The following is a 20275-nucleotide window of genomic DNA, read 5'->3' as shown; positions in this document are numbered from 1 at the left end:
GCATAAGTGCCACCTTTGGAGACACCAAAGCTTGTGTTTGATCCTGACAACTGACTAGTTGTGAGACCTCTTGAGCAGGTCCCTTACCCTCGTGAGCCTCTCCTGTCATCTGGAAGGTGGGAGTAATTATGTCAGCTGACAGAACTGCTGTCTCAGAAGCGATATGCGCTGACCAGAAGGGAAAGGTTAAAATTCTTGCTTTGATTAAATTTATCTCCCAATGCGCTTTTCTCTGACGTGCGAAGCGCACAGATAACAGAGCAGTCTGATCACCCGGGAGGAAGATGAGAACTCTCTAAAGTTTGTGCATTGCAACACCTTCACGTGTGTGATCACCTGTGTTGGGGCTCCCACATCTAGGAGCAAAGCTCTTGATATGGAGAACTTCAACGCGGAAGTAAGCATCCCTCCGGGAGCAAAGGTGCAGTTTGAACTTCATTACCAGGAAGTGAAGTGGAGGAAGCTGGGGTCCTATGAACACAAGATTCATCTGCAGCCCGGGAAGCTGGCCAAACACTTGGAGGTGAGCCCGGGTTGACAGGGCCTGCAATAGTGCATAGCTCTGCTTTATTCTTGATGCCACCACCGCTGGCGGTGTTTGATGTCCCTGGCTCTGAAAAACAATGTACATCTTCTCTATGATTTCAACATAAGCTTAGCTCCTTGTGTGTTATAGGAGCGTGCTGTTTGCTGTAACAAACTGACACAAAGTGTGTAACCCAAAACAACAGCAATTTGTTCTCTTCTGTTGCTGTCATGCAGAAAACTGACATCAAGACAGAAGCAGAGTGCATATGAGTTGTCCGTAGACCGAGAGGATGAATTAATCCTTTCAAAATTTTTATTCCAAGCACATACTGTTTCTGGCTTCTGGTACCAGCCAGGTGCGGGCAATCCTTGGCCTTATGGCCATTCTGCTCTAATGTTTGCCCCTCTCCTGAGCATCTCACATCTCCCTCTGCCCTCTCCTCTCTGGGTTTAAGAGCCAAGTAGCAGAGGATGATTTCATCCTCAATATCCTTAACTTAGTCACATCCCTAAAGACTCCTTTCCAAATAAGTGCAAATTCAGATTACAGGGTGACTCCTTCAGGGAGCCACCATTTAACCCTTAAAAATCAGCCTTCAGGTTAAATGTGTATTATCTGAGATTTGAGTCTTGCAGCAACTGGAATCATAAGCCAGATAAACTACTTTGCCTTTAAAGTATTCAGCCCCAGGAATTTTAACATACCTAAGAATAAAAGTATATACTGATTTTTCACACTATTCTATTACACACACACACACTCACTCACTCACACGTGTGCACACCCGTATAGGCTTAACACTCATACATATAAAATAAAATATATCTTTAAAAAAATGTTATGGCAAGGGGCTCTTGGAGGGCTTATAATATGGGGAAACATAAAGGAAATCAGCTCCATGCAGAAGAGGGAAAATATATGGGTGATTCCCTTTATACCAATTTCCTTGAAAATTCACTCACTCCACAATACCTTCCAAGGTCATACCCAATTATCTTGCATAAGGCCCCATCTCTTATCTCTGTGTATAGGGTGTGTATGAGTGTGTTCATGGGTAAACTCACCTGTGTGTGTGCAGGTGGAGGTCAGAGGTTAACTTCGGGTGCCTTCTTCTCTCACTTTTCACACTTCTTTGTTGAGCAGGGTCTCTTCCTGACCCTAGCGCTCATTCCCTGGCCAGGGAGTCTCCAGGATCCTCCTTTCTCCGCCTTCCAGTGCTGAGGTCGCAGGTGCGTGCTGCCGTACCCGGCTCTGACATGAGCAGTAGGGATTAGAACTTAAGTTCTCTGCTTTCCTGGGAAGGCACTTAACCCATGGAGCCATCTGCAGCCTGAGGCCCTGCCCACTTCAGCTAGGGCCACATCAATGACCAACAGCTGTCCAGCATATGAACGTTTTGGGAGGCATAGCATACTAAAGTCATGTCCTGATAGGTGTGTTGTCATCTTGACAGAATCTAGATTCACCCAGGAGAAGGATTGTCTTGATGGTATTAGCAGATGTGGAAAGACAGCTTAACTGTGGGTGGGGACATTCCTGAGCAGGGGGTCTTAGGCTACATTAAACCATGCCGTGTTACAGTGCGGCACTCGCCTCCATCCCTTTCTGCTTCCTGACCGGGTGTGATGCGCTGTGCTTCATCAAGCTCCTGCTGCCTTCACTTCCCCACCATGATGGACTGTGCCTCGGACTGGGAGAGAAGACAAATCGTGTCTCCCTTAAGTTGCTCTTGTCAGAGCATTTTATCACAGCAACAGGAAAAGAAACTCAGTCATAGGTAGAAAAACCACAGTCCTGGAAAATACATCCTGGGAGGAATGAGGCGGTAGGAAGATACTGAGCTGCTAGGAAGGAGTTAAGCCTCTGCAGTAAGATCGATCATAACCAGGAGCTTAAAGAACTGCCCAGGGTGATCATGGAACCAAGCCGGGGAGGCTGGGAGGTGAGAAAAGATGTCAGAGAGCTTACCACTGACTTTACGTTCCTGCTTTAAAGGTCTCTAATGACTTCTGATTCTTTCCTTTCTTCCCCCACTTAAGGTGAACGTGTGGATTATTGAACCTCAAGGAATGAGATTTCTTCATGTTCCTGACACATTTGATGGCCATTTCCAAGGTGTCCCAGTCATATCCAAAGGACAACAGAAGGTACCAGATGTATTGCATGTTTCTGCTACCTGAGAGGTTACTAGTTCTTGGCTCTTTTTCTCCTGCTCGCTGGAAAGTGAAAAAGAAAAAAAAAAGAAAAAAAAAAGTGGTCTGATGGGTTGAGATAAAACGCTAGAGTTTCTTTTCTTTTCTTTTTTTATTAAATATGCACTCTCAACTATATAATTTTATTTTATTTTATCTCTTCTGGAGCCTCGTTTTTCCCAAGCCATTTACTTGACTAGTAGTTAGAGACAACTTTCACATAATTCACAGTTATGAATTTTCATTAATTACAAGAAATATTCATTTTAATTGTCTTTGCCTTAATGGCCAACAACAAACAAATATGAAAAGGGCAGTGTCCTCTAAGAATTTCCACAGACTCTTTCCAGAGTGGAATCCATTCCTTCCACCGTATTTGGTGGAAAACTCTTTGAATCTCTTTCTTAAAGGCCTGATACCTGGAAAACACTACCAGAGTCTGTTGGATGCTTCACTCAGCAGCTCTAACTCTGTCATTTCCATAAGTATTTGTCCAATGATGTTGTCAGAATGCTGTTCCCTGTGTACAGGAGTCGGGGCACCTGCCAAGCCCTCACTTGTCAGGATCTTGGAACAAAGATCAGCTTCTGTCTCTGTCCATTGCAGGCACATGTCTCCTTCAGACCCACAGTAGCACAGCAAAGAAAATGTCCCAACTGCACTGAGACCGCAGTAGATGGAGAGCTGGTGGTGGTCTACGATGTCCACAGAGAAGAAAAGGTTGGGGAACTTGAGGTGAGTACCAATAGGTTCCAGGAGAACTGCCACACTGAGGCCAAAAGACCCACTGCTGTTGAGCAGAATCCTTGGCTTGGGAGTGGCTTCTACTTGTCAAAGGAAATGTTCAGGATACAGAGAAAAGACTTCCATCATATTTTTCTGACACGCATACGCAGGGAAACATATGAAAAAAGGGGGAGTTAGTAAAACCTGGAGCAGACAGGAGCTCCACAAGGAGAGCAACAGAACCAAAACATCTGGGCACAGGGGTCTTTTCTGAGTCTGATACTCCAACCAAAGTCCATTCATGGAGATAACCTAGAACCCCTGCACAGATGTAGGCCATGGCAGTTCAGTGTCCAAGTGGGTTCCCTAGTAAGGAGAACAGGGACTGTCTCTGACATGAACTCAGTGGCTGGTTCTTTGACCAACCCCCTGAGGGAGGAGCAGCCTTGCCAGGCCATAGAGGAGGACATTGCAGCCAGTCCTGATGAGACCTGATAAAACTTATCTTTTATGCCATAAAAAAGCTGTCAAGATTGGCTTGTTAGTAAAGTATTTGCCATGCAAGCATGAATACCTGAGTTCCGGCCCCAGAACATACATAAAGAATCTGTGTATTATTAGGTGAGCTAGAATTTCTCATCTAGAGTAACTCCAAGTGATGAAGCTGTAAATACAAGTTGAGGGAGAAGGAAAGAGAGGAATGTCAGAAGAGTGAGAATAAGGTGAGATTCAGTTGATGTAAGTGGCTTAGAAGTATAATTATTCTTTAAGCACAGTTGGTTTAAGCCATGCCATCCCTCAAAATGATTGTATTTTGTATTATATTTATTCTGATTTATTTTATTATTTTGTGTTATTTTATCTTGTTGGTGTGTGCTCAGTTATATAAAAAATCTATTCAAATGCAAGCGAACATGTGGGTTTAAGTGATTCCTATGTTCAATGAGAGAAAAAAGGAGGGTTGAGTTTAGGTCTCAGTATTTACTTACTTATTATTTTACTGTGTAAAAGAACACAAATTAGAATTCCTCATAGCCTAGAATCAAACTCCATGTACTCTTATTAGAAATTATAATTTTTAGTGTATCACTCTATCTGCATTTAAGTGTTATAATATGTTAATTGAGGATGATAATGCTGCATGTCTAATTAGAACCACGTGGGCTAATTATAATAGATTGTTAGAACAATGTCTGCCCAAGATAAGTGTATAGAATAGAGAGTCATCATTGTTATTACTGCTACCATTCTTGTGGTTTTAATTATTACTTCATGGTGAGCATTATTATCAATATATATTATCAGCCACAGATATTTGATTAAAAACAACAAACATTTTGTTTTCAAAATTGATTATTGGGTTTAACTGTATCAATGTATAAAAAATCAGTTTTGTGGGACATTGAAATGGTTCCTTCAAATAATGAAGCTCTCTGATAAGCCTGGTCACACATAATCTGCTTTGAAATTGTTTCTGTCTCCTATGTCACCAGCTACCTCGTTTGACAAGAGTCAGTAGGCAAATTTAGAAAGCCATTTGGACGTTAACACCCTCTTGCTTTGGAGCTAAACATACGTAATTTTAATCCTAAATTCCAGTAGTAATGAATTTCATCTTCTTGAAAGGGAATTTAAAATGTGTCTCTTGATAGATGGTTGTGATAATCAAATATCTAATGCTATGAGTCAGTAAGAGTTGATACTGAGGTCTTATTTTGAGCTACATGTTGGATTAAGGACTTTTTAGGTATCAGCTAATGTAATCTTCTTAACTACCCCATGAAGCCCAGGCTTCTATTTTAACTCCTAGCTTTGTACTTTCTACATAAAAGGGGTGGGGGAGGAAAGGCCAAAACCAAAAACAAACAAACAAAACAAAAAAAAACAAGAATTTGGGTATGGTGCATGCTGACCTGTTTTCATTTCTGCTACTACAATAAAGTGCCCTGATTTTTTTTTTTTGGGGGGGGACACTTTGGGAGAAGGGATGTCTATTCAGCTTACAATTTTAGGTTATAGTCCATTCTAACAGGTAAGTCACCATGGCGAGAGCTTAAGTTGCTACCCACACCACATCCATAGTTAAGAGCAGAGATGAATGGATGCATACACGCGCACTTGCTTACTTGCTTGAGCTGAGCTAAATTTCTCTGCTCTTGTGCAATTCAAAATCCCCCTGAGAAGGGAATAGTGATGCCCATGGTGGGCTGGCTCTTCCCACAATAATTAACTTAATTAAGAAGCCCCCCAACACATACACAGACACACCCACAAGCCAACACAACATAGACAATTCTTTTGAGACTCTCCCCTTGGATCACTTTAAATTGCACAAGGCTGATAATTAAAATTTACCATCAAGCCGGCAATTGTTCTCCCCTACTGGGTCCACCTCCCAAAATGGTAGACTGTGCTGAACTTATCTCCCAGGACCCGGTGGGAATGCTATTTCTTTGGAGATGTCCTGATTGTGACACTTAGCATGCCGTGCTGAAACTCTTTGTTAGCTGTCTGTGTCCTCATTGGTTGAGACCCGTGAGGGCAAAGACTACCTGATTCACCATTACTTAGCAGTGTTTAGCTGGAAGGGGGGCTTGAGATGAAGACCAGATGAAGTGGAATAGGGCAGAGTGGAACAGACTGGGGTGAGAAAACAACATGGACAAGGATTGGACTTCCAGAATGGAGAAGAAAGAGAAACATCAGGAGAAGAAAAAAGATGGGTACACACCACTCATCCACCTCTGTTCTCACTTTTCATCATCATGGACATGTTCCTGCTTCTCCTATAGCCTACCTCTTCTCTGTGGTCTCCAGCTCCATTCTCTCCCTTCCAAACATTGCTCATCATCTGACTCACGCAGAAGTTTCTGTTTTCTAGGTATTTAATGGATATTTCGTGCACTTCTTTGCTCCTGAGAACCTGGATCCCATTCCCAAAAACATCCTTTTTGTTATTGATGTTAGCGGCTCCATGTGGGGAATTAAGATGAAACAGGTAAGGACTCCTTGTTCTCGGTAGTAGGTGAGGGTTCCACCCTCTCGTTCTCATTTAATAATGCGGCTATTCAGTGTTCTCTCAGGCTCTCCACTTTGGGCTCAAAGTCAGAAACTGAACTCACTGCACTGGCTGAGGGTGTCAGCCCTTCCCAGAGTTGTGTGGTTAGTGCATGTCTATGGGCTTAAATCAATGCTTCTTTGTAAAAATCCTTCTCATCTCCAAGTTTCCTCCTTTCTCTCCCCTCTCGCTGTATTTTTAAAAATTCTATCTCTCAAAACTCACTTTTTGAAAACTCCCATCTTCACGGAATGTCTTCTCATTCTGATCATGTGTGAGCATGGTGCTTAGCTATAGTGTCTTGCCATTAGTCACAAGTAACTTTTAAAATCCTCATTTACCTATTGAGTGATTACAGGGAGTATGTAGATGTGAGTGTCTGTGTCTACTTAGTGCACATGAAGGCCAGAGATGAACTTTTGGTATATCCCTTAGGCTGGCTGGCCAGTGAGTCCCGGGACACCCTCAGTTCTGGGGTTATAAAGTGCACACCACCACACTTGGCTTTTACATGGGAGTTGGCCATCCAAACCTGAGTTTTCATGCTTTCACATCAAGCTCTTTACCTGTCTTCCCAGTCTTTAGTCTATCATTGTATTATTGGCATTATCACTCTTTGAGGTGATCATCCTGCCTCATGTCTTCTAGTTCAGAGATAAATATACTTAGCCATAATAAATAGCATAGAAGCAAATCTAACAATGGGGTAATTTTTTTTTTCAAGACAGGGTTTTTCTCTGTAGTCCTGGCTGTGCTGGAACTCACTCTGTAGACCTGCCTCTCTTTCTCCCTAGTGCTGGGATGAAAGGCATGTGACACCCTCACCCAGTAGCAATTTCTTTCTTTTTTTAAAATTTATTTATTCACTTCATATCCCAATCGTAGGCTCCTCCCTCCCCTACTGCCAGTCCCACCCTCTTTCTCTCTTCTCCGAATATTCCCTCCCTACTCCTCAGAAAAGAGGAGCGGCTTACCACCGACCCATTCTAGCACAGCAAGTCTTATCAGGACTGAGCACATCCTCTACCATGGTGGCCTGGAAAGGCAGCCCTGCCAGGGGCAAGTGATCAAGAAGCATGCAACAAATCTTTGTCCAAGACAGTCCCACCTCCCCTTACTAGGGTCATGAAGACCAAGATATCCATCATATACCTATGTGTAGGTGGCCTAGTCCAGTCCATACATAGTCTTTGGCTGGTGTTTCAGTTTCCATCAGTCTCCCTGGACCCAGGTTAGTTGGCTGTGTTGGTCGTCTTGTGGAAATCCTGTTCCCTCTGGGTCCTTCTATCCTTTACTCCCACTCTTCCACAAGGTTCCCTGCACTCTGCCCAGTGTTTGGCTGTGAGTCTCAGTGTCTGTTGAACCTCTCAAAGAACAGCAATGTTGGGCTCCTGTCTGCAAGCACAGCAGAGTGTTGTTAATATTGTCAGGGGTTGGCTCTCTCCCATGGTGTGGCCAGGCATTGGTTGGACACTCCCTCAGGCTCTGCTCTATCTTTATCCCTGTACATCTTGTAGGAAAGGTAAAATTTGGATCGAAGTTTTTGTTGGTGAGTTAGTGTTTCCCTCCTCTACTTGGAGTCCTGTCTGGTTAGGTGGCCTCTTCAGGCTCCATGTCCCCCGCTAGAAGGAGTCTCCCCTAGGGTCACCCCACATTCTCCCAGAAACCTACCCTGACACAGGTCTCCAGCCTGTCTCAGAGATGCCCCAGATCTCTTCTCTTCTCTCTGCATGCCCTCTGTCTTTCTTTCAGCCCCCCACTGCTCTCCCCACATCAGAGCCCCACCCTCATTTCCCTCAGCACTTCCTCTCCTATCCTGTTCCCTCAGTAGTAATTTCGTAATTTACCCATTAAGCCAACTAATTTGAACAATCAACTCACTATTCCTTTTTTTGGAAGCCATTTTGGACCACCTCATGTGAGTACTACTCTGAAACAACCCAAAGGAAGTCAGTGTCCTGGATGACCCCGCACACTTGAACCTGTACAGCGCTACAGATCCCCCAACTTTGCTTTTGATGTCTGGTGTGGTCTTTCTTTGCTGTAAGAGGCTTTCCTGTGCATTGTATAGCACTGAGCAGCACCCACGGCCTCTGTGCACCTGATCTTAATATCGCAACCTCCGTGCTAGTTGTGACAATTAAAAATCACATCAGGGCTGAGGATATAGGACAACTGCTAATATCTCTGCTATGAACCCATGATGGCCTGAGTTTGATCCCCCACACCCATGTGAAAAAAAATCAAGCATGGTAGCATGTGTTTGTAGCTCCAGCACTGGGGAGGCAGAAAGGCAGGTTCTTAAGTCTCACAGGCCAGACCACCTAACATAATCAGCAAAAGCTAGGGAAGTGAAAACCATGGCTCAGAAACCAAGGTAGATAGCACCTCAGGAATGACACCCAAGGTTCACTTCCAGCCTTCACATGCACACATACACATGTGCATGTACAAACATACACACTGACAGACACACACCCACACACAACTTTAGTTATTGACCTCTGATTTTGAGGGAATGGTTGCCCCAGTTAAACATCATTATTCTTACCCAAATGCTTATTAATTTTTCTTTTCTTTCTCTCTTTTTCCATTCAACAAATACCTGTGAGGTACCTACCAGGTGTCCAGCCAGCCACTCGAAGGGAATGCGTGAAATTTGTGCTGCTTATATTAAAGTAGGGCTAGTCAAACTGGTATATTTAAGAATATAGAAAAAAAAAAATGAGTACCCAGAGTCCAATAGTAGTACACGCTCAGAACATGAGGGGCAGGCCTAGCTTGACTGCAGTCTTTCTTTGAACTGAAGACTTGGAGGATGAACAGGGCTGGTGATGGGTCTCCTGATTTCCCCTTTAGCTTGAATCGTATGTAATGAGACCCCTCTCTGTTTTCTTTTAAAAAAAGACTGTGGAGGCGATGAAGACCATATTGGATGACCTGAGAACAGAAGACCAATTCTCTGTGGTCGATTTCAACCATAATGTTCGGACCTGGAGAAATGACTTAGTTCCAGCCACTAAAACACAAATTGCAGATGCCAAGAGATACGTTGAGAAAATTCAGCCTAGTGGAGGTGAGTGTGTTTGCTTTAAAGCCTGCAGGGAAACTTCCAGAAGGTGCAGCCTGGGTTCACTCATGAATCATTTTCCTTCTGAGTGTAGTGACAGGTCTTATAATCTTAGCACTTAGGAGACTGAGGTAGAAAAGTTTCAAGTTCAGTGTCCCTCTGAGCTACAGTTAGTTCAAGAACAATCTGGATTACACAGCAAAACCTTGTCTCCAACAACAACAACAAAGGACTGTTATTCTCTACCAAACTGGCATTTGCCCAGTCTGTAATATTCTGCTTTAAATAATACATTTATTAATTTTTAAAAGAAATGAATACTTTTGTGGAAAAAGAATAACATACAATACAACTCACACATGTCTTTATTTATTTATTTATTTTTATAAATGTTTAAGTTTTCTACTATTCTTTTTTACACATGTCTTTAAACAGTCCAACATTTTACCAAAAAAAAAAAAAAAAAAGCTTGGTAAGTCATGCTAGTCTTCCTTATCAATTATGTAATGTATGTATGGATGTATGCACGTATGTATGTATTATATATGTATGTGTGAAATGTAAATTCCTTCCAGGCATCTCAGCAAGATCATTTAGATTCCTTAAGTTTGTTGCTTTACAAGATGACAGCCCAATGCATTAAAAGGCTTATTCATCTCTGAGATTTTAGTTTAAAGTAAATAATTTACTGTACTGTGAGATCCTGATGGTAGAGAAATTTGTCACGTAGAAAGCAGTCAAGTGAATTGAATATTGAGCAAATTACGCATAAATAGTTACTAGACAGATAAACCTGAATCCAAGTTGTGGTGTGTGTGTACGTGTGTGTGTGTGTGTATGTGTGTAAGCATTACAGCATTATGTTACTTTAACAGGCACAAATATCAACGAGGCACTGCTGCGTGCAATTTTCATTTTGAATGAAGCCACTAACTTGGGATTGTTGAACCCTGACTCAGTCTCTCTGATCATTTTGGTTTCTGATGGCGATCCAACAGTGGGCAAGTGTTGCTTCAATTTTCTATTGACAAATGTTTTCACTGTTGCTTCTTAAAAATGTTATTTGCTTAATGTGTGAACTGTAATGGCATATATGTACATTTCTAAAACATTTTAAACCCTGGGTTCTGCCAAGAAAGTCTCTTGACTCAGAAGCACCCAGGAACAATCTTTTTAAAAAATTTGTGTGAGAAAATTTGCTTTTGCATAATGAGAGCTAAGGATAAATAAAAGACATCAAAATAGAAATAAAAATGAAAGTCAAAGGAAAGAAAGAAAGAAAGAAGGAAAGAAAGAAAGAAAGAAAGAAAGAAAGAAAGAAAGAAAGAAAGAAAGAAAGAAATGTGCAAAAACAGAATAGGATAGCATTTGAGCAGCTTTATTGACCAGAAAGGGGGAAGCATCTGGAGGTGAATTTGCTCAATGATCCTGACGGAAAGTCACAGGGAGTTTAAGACAAGGAACACATGGCCAGTTGCTGAGGCACCCCAGTTGGCTTTGCTCTTGAATGCCTCTGTTTCTCCTCCCCACCCCACCACGAAACACAGGCTCAGAAGGCTACGGTTGAGTCCTAATCTGTGTTGTGAGAACTGCTAGTGCATGCTGGGAAATGCATTTATTTCCTCCACATTAGGTCTGGGAAGATGGTAGATGGGAGTGGAGAGTGGCACGGATTTATCTCAGGCCCCACGGGAAGTGGCTCAAGGAATAACAGGACTTACTATACAAGCATAAAGACCTAGGTTTGAATCTTCAGAAAGCATGCTTTTAAAAAATCATTTAGTGGGGGTACTAGCTTAATCCTAGCACTGGGGAGGCAGAGGCAAGCAAATGGGTGAACTTGAAGCCAACCTGGTCTACAGAACGAGTTCCATGACGGTCAGGGCTGCACAGAGAAACCCTGTCTCAAAAAAACGAAAGGAGCTGGGCATGGCTTTTCATCCCTGTAACAGCGTTATAGGGACAGAGGCAGGAGAATTTCCGGAGCTTTCTGGCCAGCCTGCCCCACCAACACAGTAAGTTTCCAGTTCATTTGGAGACCCAGGCTCAAGGCAAGAAGTGGGGAACTACAGAGGAAGACCCGAGTGTCATCCTGTAGCTCCTGCACACACATCTGGGGCATGCACACCTGCCCACAGACGATCGATATACCTCTCACTCTCTGACACAAACAAAGACACAAGGTCTTAGAACGTGAAAGTAGAAGAGCAGCTAGCTGGAAGAGGAAATGAGAGCAGGAGTGGAAGGACACAAAAAGGATGGCGGAGTGAATACGCCCGAAACACATTACATGCATGTAGAAAACGCCAAGATAAAAGCCATTTTTACGTGGACTAATACATGCTAATAAAACTTGGGAATGTTTCTGATATTATTCAATACGAATACCTAGAGTGGCTGCATAGGGATTCCCAGCTCAGTTGCTCCATAATCTAACTAAGTTCTCTTTTGGGCTATTTGTTTGAGTTGTTTCTAGTATGTCTCTATACCCACATAATGTTGCTAGACATCATTGTTCTCATTTAAATTCTTCATGAAAGAGTGCATCTATTAAAAAAGCTCTAAATTTTGACTTACTAGATCAGAGGGTAAGTGTAGTTTTAGTTTTTGATGCGTTTTGACGATGAACCTCTTCTTACTGATTCCTCTTGCCTTTCTGTCATTGCCAACTCCAGGTGAACTAAAATTGTCCAAAATTCAGAAAAATGTGAAGCAGAGCATCCAAGATAACATCTCCTTGTTTAGCTTGGGGATAGGATTTGATGTCGACTATGATTTTTTGAAGAGACTGTCCAACGAGAACCGTGGCATTGCTCAGCGGATCTACGGGAACCAGGACACATCCGCCCAGCTCAAGGTAGCATTTCCTTGCTCCCTTCCGGAGGATCATCCCACTACCCATGCCTATTCCCTCAAAAGGCAGCTGAACCTGGCTCAGATTTGTTTTCCTAGCCATATTCACTCTGAAAAATCCCAGCAATTGCCTTCTCATACATTCCCATCACCGCTTTCTGCCTTACCCATGTGAGACAGTAAGGCCAGGGCCAAACACTTGTGTGCTCTGCGAGCCCAAAGGCCTTCTCAGGCCTCAAGCTTCTGCCAGCCTCTTCATTCCACAAGGAATTGGTCATCCACTATCCTAGCCACCTATTTTCTCTTTGATGGTGTTGCCATTTTGGATATCATTTTTATAATGTAAACCAAGTCCAACTCTGCCCCTCAAGTTTCCTTAAACAAGAGAGAGAGAGACCAATTGGGTGGCATGGTGACAAATGCCTTTAAGTCCAACATTCAGAAAGTAGAAGAAAGTAGATCTCTGTGGGTTCAAGGCCAGCCTATGTCCATAGCAAGTTCCAGAACAGGTAGGGCTGCATATTGCGATACTGTCACACAGGACACATACACTGTTAATTATTTTATTGGATTTTTAAATAAAATCTCTTTATTCTAATTAATACACACTGTTAACTTAAGGAAGCCACTGACCATGTCCCCAGCCCTGAACTCTATACCTCTCTGTGAAGTTCTGTACTGTCGGAATGGCCAGCGAACCTCACTTAGGGCTTCCTGCTTTCACTATCAATCACCTCTTTATTTACTTACTTGTCCATCACATTAAAAAAATAGGGGAAAATGATGACTGAATTGAAACTAGCAAATAATTAGCTTTATATACTCTTTCATGACTCCGGTGTCATTATTATGCCAATGCCAGGGACAGCATTTGAAGCTCGAGATATATAGAAGATATATGTCTAACGAGGTTCTCATTCAGGTTGTTTCAACCGAGATAGTTTTGTATTGTGAATGGCCACAAGCTTGCATTTCTGCACATAACAAAAAGGAGAGAAATTCCTGGCTCTTAGATTGCAGGTAATTTTCTAACAGCATGTTTTTGTCCTCATGTCATGAGTGACATGACCATGGGTGTATCCATCACCACAGAGATCCATGCAAATAAACTAAAAGATATCTGCTACATATGTGAGAAGACTCCTGGGGAAAAACAGTTTAGATCTACAAAGTGGTCTGAAAATAACTATTTACGATTTTTTTTCTTTCCTGTGACTTTTAGAAATTTTACAACCAGGTCTCTACTCCCCTGCTCAGAAATGTTCAGTTCAACTACCCACAAGCATCAGTTACGGATGTCACTCAGAACAGTTTCCACAACTACTTCAGAGGTTCTGAGATCATGGTGGCCGGGAAATTCGATCCCAGCAAACTGGCGGACATTCAGAGCATCGTCACTGCGACTTCGGTACCTTTGCTTCCCTGCTTCTTCTGAAAATACTAACCTGTCCCCCGGTGCACTCAGGCTCTGTGTTAACAAGCTACCATCCTGCATCCCCAATATTTTGTGTGTAGAACAGAAGCAAGGGTTGAAAGGGAAGGCATGGCACAGCTCTGCCATCTTCTCAACCATTCTATAAAACCTCACCTTTTCACCCAAACCCAACCCCAGTCTGAGGAGTTTGTGCACCAAACCTATCCAGTCAAGGCTCTGTCCCTTGTATAATCCCAAAGTGCATTTACAGGAGATGAATTAATTGTAATTCTGATCCCTGGGTGTGTCCATCAACTGATGCTTCCACTGTCCAGGCTAACACAGAACTGGTCTTGGAAACCCTGAGTCAGATGGATGACTTGGAGGATTTTCTATCAAAAGACAAGCATGCAGACCCTGACTTCACCAGGAAACTATGGGCCTATCTCACAATCAACCAACTGCTAGCAGAGAGGTAAGGCAAAAAGAGTACACACCACTGAGATGTACAAACAGGAAATTCCCATTTAGAATATTTGAAGTCAAGGCTGGGGATATAGCTTACTGTGAAACACTTTGCCTAGCACACATAAGGCTCTGGATACAGTTCCCATACTGCCAACAAAACAGCAAATGACGTCATGAGCAAGAAGTCTTTGGAACCAAGAAAGGTATCAAACTAATGGAGGGATTGGATTATTACTCACTGGTTCCCAGCACTTTAACTAAAGCTGCATTATTTTTTCTGGTTTTTTTTTTTCCTTTTTATTATAAATGTAACATGGAACCTGGATGCAGTGCTGCACACCTGTAATCCCAGCACTCAGGGAGGCAGAGGCAGGTGGATCTTGGTGAGTTCGAGGCCAGCCTGGTCTACAAAGTGAGTCCAGGACAGTCAGGGTTACATAGAGAGACCCTGTCATGAAAAACCAAAAACAAAACAAAAACCACCTCAAAACCAAAGCCAAAACAAACCAAAACAAAAAAGTAACATGGAGACTAGAAAGATGGCTCAGCAGTTAAGAGTCCTGGCTGCTCTTCCAGAGGGCCATGTTCAACTCCCAAGACCCACATGGCGGCTCACAACCATCTGTAACTCCGGTTTGAGGGGATAAAATGCCCTCTTTTGTTTTTTGTGAGCACTGCACACGTGTGGTGCATAGGAACATACATGCAGACAAAACACCTATGTAGATAAAAAAGTTTAAATGTTTAAAATGCAAATGGAACATATGTGAAGTATGTGAAGTGCATTAATTTAAATATGTAGCTTAATGGATATATATGAATCTATACATTGAAGATTTATATTGAATTGTAGATAGATAGATTCAATTTAATGGCCATATTGTTGTAAATGTAGCACTACTGAGGGTCACCTTGCTTTCCTTTCCTATATCCAGAGGAAGAGGAAGCCACTCTCTTGACATGTATCATGACTGAGTGGTTTTGACAGTTGCTAACTTTCACATACCCACACACCCCATTTCTGACTGTCACTCAGCCTGGTGCCTGGTAGACTCAACCACGTCGCTGTGCATGTGTCATCAGTTCATTTGCATTTCCTCCTGAAAAGAGGTCCAAGAAAAAAATTCATGACTGTGATTACAGCGTCCACCACCCTCTCCAAGAAACAGCTCTTTGATACACATGCCATCGCTGGCTTCTCAGGCTTATAGTTCAAGTCTCTAACATAAAACCCTGTCATTAGGAAAATACTTGCACACATGCACAGAGTTTCATGGGGATATTTGACAAAATTCCACTGGAAAGTTTCCCCTTCACCTCTTGGATTAGATTCTCAGGAGGGTGGACCAAGGTCATTTAACTAGGTTACAAGAATTGTAACCACCATATAAGTGGACTTACAGAGAAAATCCCTGATGTCAATAAGATTATATTAAAAAAATACATGGAGCTATAAGCTATGGTTTTGAAATAACAAAGAAATATTCCTACCTCTTGAACAGAAGTACATAGGGCATACCTAAAGGCATAGAGAAATTGCTCTGAAACTTAAATATTAATTTCTAAAGCCCTGTAGAAATATCAGTGGTTTCTAGAATTACTGGTGATGGCTAGAGCATAGAGCATTTTAGGGCAGAGGAATTATTCCACATGACTCTTCAATGATAGGCCTGTCATATCTATTTATGTTCAAGGAAACCCCAGTGCAAGCTACTAGTCTGTATGTCAATGCATGTTCATGTGTTGTCATGCATGTACTTCTCTGGTACAAGAAGGCTCTAATCCAGGAGGCTATGGATAGATGGGGTTCACGGAGAACCCTCTCAGTACCTTTTACTTAGTTTCCCCATGAACCTAAAACTGCTCAGGAAAAAAAAAAAAGTCTTCAAAAATAATCCCTTGCGGGGCCAGTGAGATGGCTCAGCAGATACAGGTGCTTCTGGCCATGCCTATCAACCTGAGTTTGTTCCTGAGGTCCTGCCTGATGGCAGAAGAAAAACAACTCCCACAAGCTGTTCTCTGACTTTCACACAGCACTATGGCACATGTGTACACACACGTATACACACATAAAGCAAATAAATGTAATTAAAAAAAATATTCCCTTGAGACCACATAGGTAGATAAAACATAAAGGTTCCTGAAGCCAGTTAGTTCTGTTTCCCTCTTGCCTTACGCACCCTCACCTGCACCCAGGTCTTGGCTGAATATCAGAGTGGGAGTGGAGAGGCTTGGGGCGTGAGTTTGCCCTTGTGCGTGATGTTCTCCAACATCTATCCCCCGAATGCAGGAGTCTGGCTCCTACGGCTGCCATCAAAAGGAAAATCACAAAAACAATCCTGCAGATGTCTCTCGAGCATCACATCGTGACTCCGCTGACTGCCATGGTGATCGAGAATGACGCTGGGGATGAACGCATGCTGGCCGACTCCCCGCCACAGGACCATTCTTGCTGCTCAGGTCCGTACTCTGGCTCCTCCTGGGGCAACCGCATAGAGTGCCTTCCTGTCTTGTGTTGAAGTCCCAAAGCCTCTGCTCCCATCTCTGATCCATCTTTTGCTTCCAGCTTGTTTCTATAAGTGCTCAAGCTTGCTCCTTCAGTTTGGTTTGACAAGTTATGAACATCTGAATTCCCAGCATTCCTGGGGTCAAGGCAGGAAGACCTGATACCCCAGGGCGCTCTGAGTAGCATAGTGAATTCATGACTAGCGTAGGCTACATAACAAGACCCTGTCTCAAAAATAAAAAATAAAAATAAAAAGGCGGGGACTGGAGAGATGGCTCCAGTCATGCCACATTTCCTGAGGACAAAGGACTGATTTCCACATGATGTCTCACAGTCATTTGTATCTTCAGTTCCAGAGGATCTGAGACCTTCTTCTGGCTTCTGTGGACATGCATGTGGACAGACAGTCATGCACATGAGCACTCATACACATAAAAACAAAACAAAACAAAAACCCCAACATTTTAGAAACCAAAACAAAAGAAAACTTTAATGATTCATCAATTGACAATGTACTTCTCTAATAATATTTTTAAGATTTATTTTTTGTCTTGGTTGTGAGTGCATTCCATGTGTGTGCTGGTGCGCACGCTGGCCAGAAGAGGGCATGAGATCCCCTGGAGTTACAAGCAGTTGGAGGCTGTCAGTTTCGGTGCTGGGAACCACGAATTCAGGCTCTCTGGAAGAGCAGCAAGCACTCTCGGCCACCGAGCCATCTCTTCAAAACCCCTGTATTCTTAATTGAAAGTGTAGACTAGACAAACATTTTGCCTAAGAAAGAAACCATTACTGAGTCACTAGAGGCCTTCTTAGCCCTGCACTATTTTAACTGGTGTGTTGGCTCCTGGGCACTGTTAGTGGGGAAGCCAGGAAACAGCATGAATGTTGGGAAATAAGGCTACAGAAATGGCTGAGCCAGGAAAATGAGGACTTGATTTCAACCCCGGTCACCTCACCTAAAGGTCAGATTGTGGCAGCATGTGCTTGTGATCTCAGCACCAGGGAGGTAGAGATAAGGGAATCCTTGGGGTTTGGTGGAGTTCAGGGGTTAGATTCCCAGGTCCCAGTGAGAGTTCATGTCTCAAATCACAAAGCAGACAGCTCCTAGGAAACAACCCTCAAGGTTAACCCCTGACCTCCCCACATATGTGCTCCCACATGCACATATACATACACACAGACATGTTCTCTCTTTCACACACACACACTTCTTAAGAAGAATATATATGTGAAAACTGTGGGGCTAGAAACAGCCTGGAATATCATCCTTGTGGTCTAAGTCCCATGAGAAGTCTCCAGAAATGTCCAAGGGTGTTTGTAGGTAAGGCTAAGATGGAATCAAATAGATTCTCTCCCTCCTTACTCTTCTCGATGCATTGTCTTGCATAGTCTTTAGAGTGGATGTTATACGCTACAGCGATCTTCTGAGTTTTTAACTTTTGTTAAAGCATGTTCAATGGTAACAGTGCTCTATCTAGCCAAGGATGGTCTTCAGTTCCTGGTCTTCCTGCCTCTGCTTCCCAAGTGCTAGGATTGTAGGCCTGCGTCACAATGCCCAGCTCAGCGGTTCTTTCGACTGCAGACCCATTCATAGTCTTTGATACTGGAAGAGTTGGATCATAGGCTCCTGCAATGCGATGCTAGAGGGAACCAGAGGAGGGGGGACTCTGAATAAAAAGAGGGGGCTGTGGCCTGAAGCTCAGTAGCAGAGTGCCTACTTCACATGGTCAAGGCCCTGGGTTTGATGCCTAGAACTGCAGCTTTTAAAAGATGGGGAAGAGAAAACCTTAGCTGAGCGCCTGTGGTTGGGGAAGAGGATGCGAAAGCCAGATTCTTTAAATTGAGCGCAGTTTCTGTGGAAGAGTAACTTGGGAACGAATGGATGTGAATTCTTCTATACAGGTGCACTGTATTATGGCACCAAGGTTGCCTCGGATTCCATCCCAGCATGGGCCAACCCATCCCCGACACCAGCGATGGCCATGCTTGCAGTAGGTGCAAAGCCTCTTGAGTCCACTCCACCTCCACACGTGATTCGAGGTAAAAGCATTTCTCCCTTCTCCCCCCATTAGGACCCTGTGTGAATGTCCATAAATTAATAGAATCTCCATGTCTTGACAAGCTAGGTGACTTTTCACAGGTGTTATTGACTTCTATGTACAAACAGGTCCGTGCGTTAGCGTACTGCAGCCGCCATAACGAAAGAGCTGAGACTGGAGTACCTCCGGGTAGTCTGGGTTTTGGGGTGCCAATCTTAGCATCAGGGCCTCACTCCTGACCTCATGGAAACCTAATGACCTGCCAAGGGCTCCATGTCCAGACACCATCACATCTGCAGGGGTAGGGCTCAGGATATGAGTTTGCGTGAGGACAACCCCATACCAGCACTGTTTCCAACTGTATGAGGTGACCCCTCCGGAATAGAAGAGAATGCTCTGTTCGTTAACTCAACAGCCATGATTGGTTAAGCCCAGTAAGTGATCGTTATCCTGGAATAGGAACTATGCAATTGTTAATCCAAATGCATCATTGTCTCTTGTGGAACAGTATGTGGGAGGCACAGATAGTAGATGTAAGCATCTGAAGGCCAATAGCATATATGTCTTGGGAGAGTCTGGGCAAGGAGGCGCCATTTTGCCCTGCTCAACCTCTTTTTGACACATCCCCTCTCAACATGTTACGAAGGCGCCACCTAGAGGACATAGGAATAAATGCATCTCTTCGCGGCGCCCCAGAGTTAACGAAAAATGCTAGCTGGCTGCCTTTGTCCATATGCACTCTGTCAATTACTGAAGTGACCAGCTTTGCAAAAGTTAAGGTTTACTCACGCGGTGGCCGAACCTGGGGCGGGAGACATGGGACTTGACACTGGTCTCAAAGTCACATCCCCTAGGGCTTGAGGATATAAATAGGGCAAAGAAAATGTGTGGGGAATAAGTGGAGGTGAAGCTAAAATCCATAGGCCGTTTTAAACGCACGGTCAGCAAAGGTATATTGCTCAGTTGTGTCGCCTCTGTGCCTAGTGCTTGTCAGAGTCCACAGAAAGCAAATGCAGCTGAGGGTTTGCCCAGGTTTCCCGTTTCCCGGCTTTGCCTCTGCTTTCACGGACTTCCTGCCAGCTCCCAGAGCTGGGCTGCACTTTGTGTCTTTCTCTCTTTTAGAGAACAAAGTTTGGACGCTCTAAGAGTGTTTCAGGCCCCCTTCCCAAGGGAATGTCCCACTGGCCAGCAGCATATGGATTGTTTGAAATGGAAAGGAAAGGCTAGTTCCTGTTATAAATATGATTACAGAGCTCTAGGTTCTCTTAAACAGACTCTCCTGTTTAAAACAACTTCAGATGGGCCAGTGAGGTGGCTCCGAGAGGAAAGGCACTTGTTCTCAAGCCTAATATTCTGAGTTTGATACTGTAACCCACAAGGCAGGAGGGAACAGACTGCAAGTAATCCTCCCAACTCCACA

At 43.5% G+C, this 20275-nt stretch overlaps 1 protein-coding gene across 1 annotated transcript in view; it reads left to right on the top strand.

Annotated features, from left to right (window-relative positions):
• Window positions 1-20275, top strand: part of Itih2 (inter-alpha-trypsin inhibitor heavy chain 2) — a 36828-nt gene that overhangs the window by 9952 nt on the left and 6601 nt on the right. The window contains exons 6-16 of the mRNA XM_021631842.2: window positions 361-523; window positions 2569-2676; window positions 3328-3456; window positions 6329-6445; window positions 9413-9581; window positions 10451-10576; window positions 12251-12432; window positions 13651-13836; window positions 14178-14317; window positions 16601-16770; window positions 18719-18856. Of these exons, the coding sequence (XP_021487517.1) occupies window positions 361-523; window positions 2569-2676; window positions 3328-3456; window positions 6329-6445; window positions 9413-9581; window positions 10451-10576; window positions 12251-12432; window positions 13651-13836; window positions 14178-14317; window positions 16601-16770; window positions 18719-18856 (1628 nt within the window). The remainder of the gene's footprint in view (window positions 1-360; window positions 524-2568; window positions 2677-3327; window positions 3457-6328; window positions 6446-9412; window positions 9582-10450; window positions 10577-12250; window positions 12433-13650; window positions 13837-14177; window positions 14318-16600; window positions 16771-18718; window positions 18857-20275) is intronic.

The sequence above is a fragment of the Meriones unguiculatus genome, chromosome 19, assembly GCF_030254825.1.
Source record: "Meriones unguiculatus strain TT.TT164.6M chromosome 19, Bangor_MerUng_6.1, whole genome shotgun sequence".
NCBI classification, from domain to species: domain Eukaryota; kingdom Metazoa; phylum Chordata; class Mammalia; order Rodentia; family Muridae; genus Meriones; species Meriones unguiculatus.
This window is presented reverse-complemented; position numbering and strand designations above follow the sequence as displayed.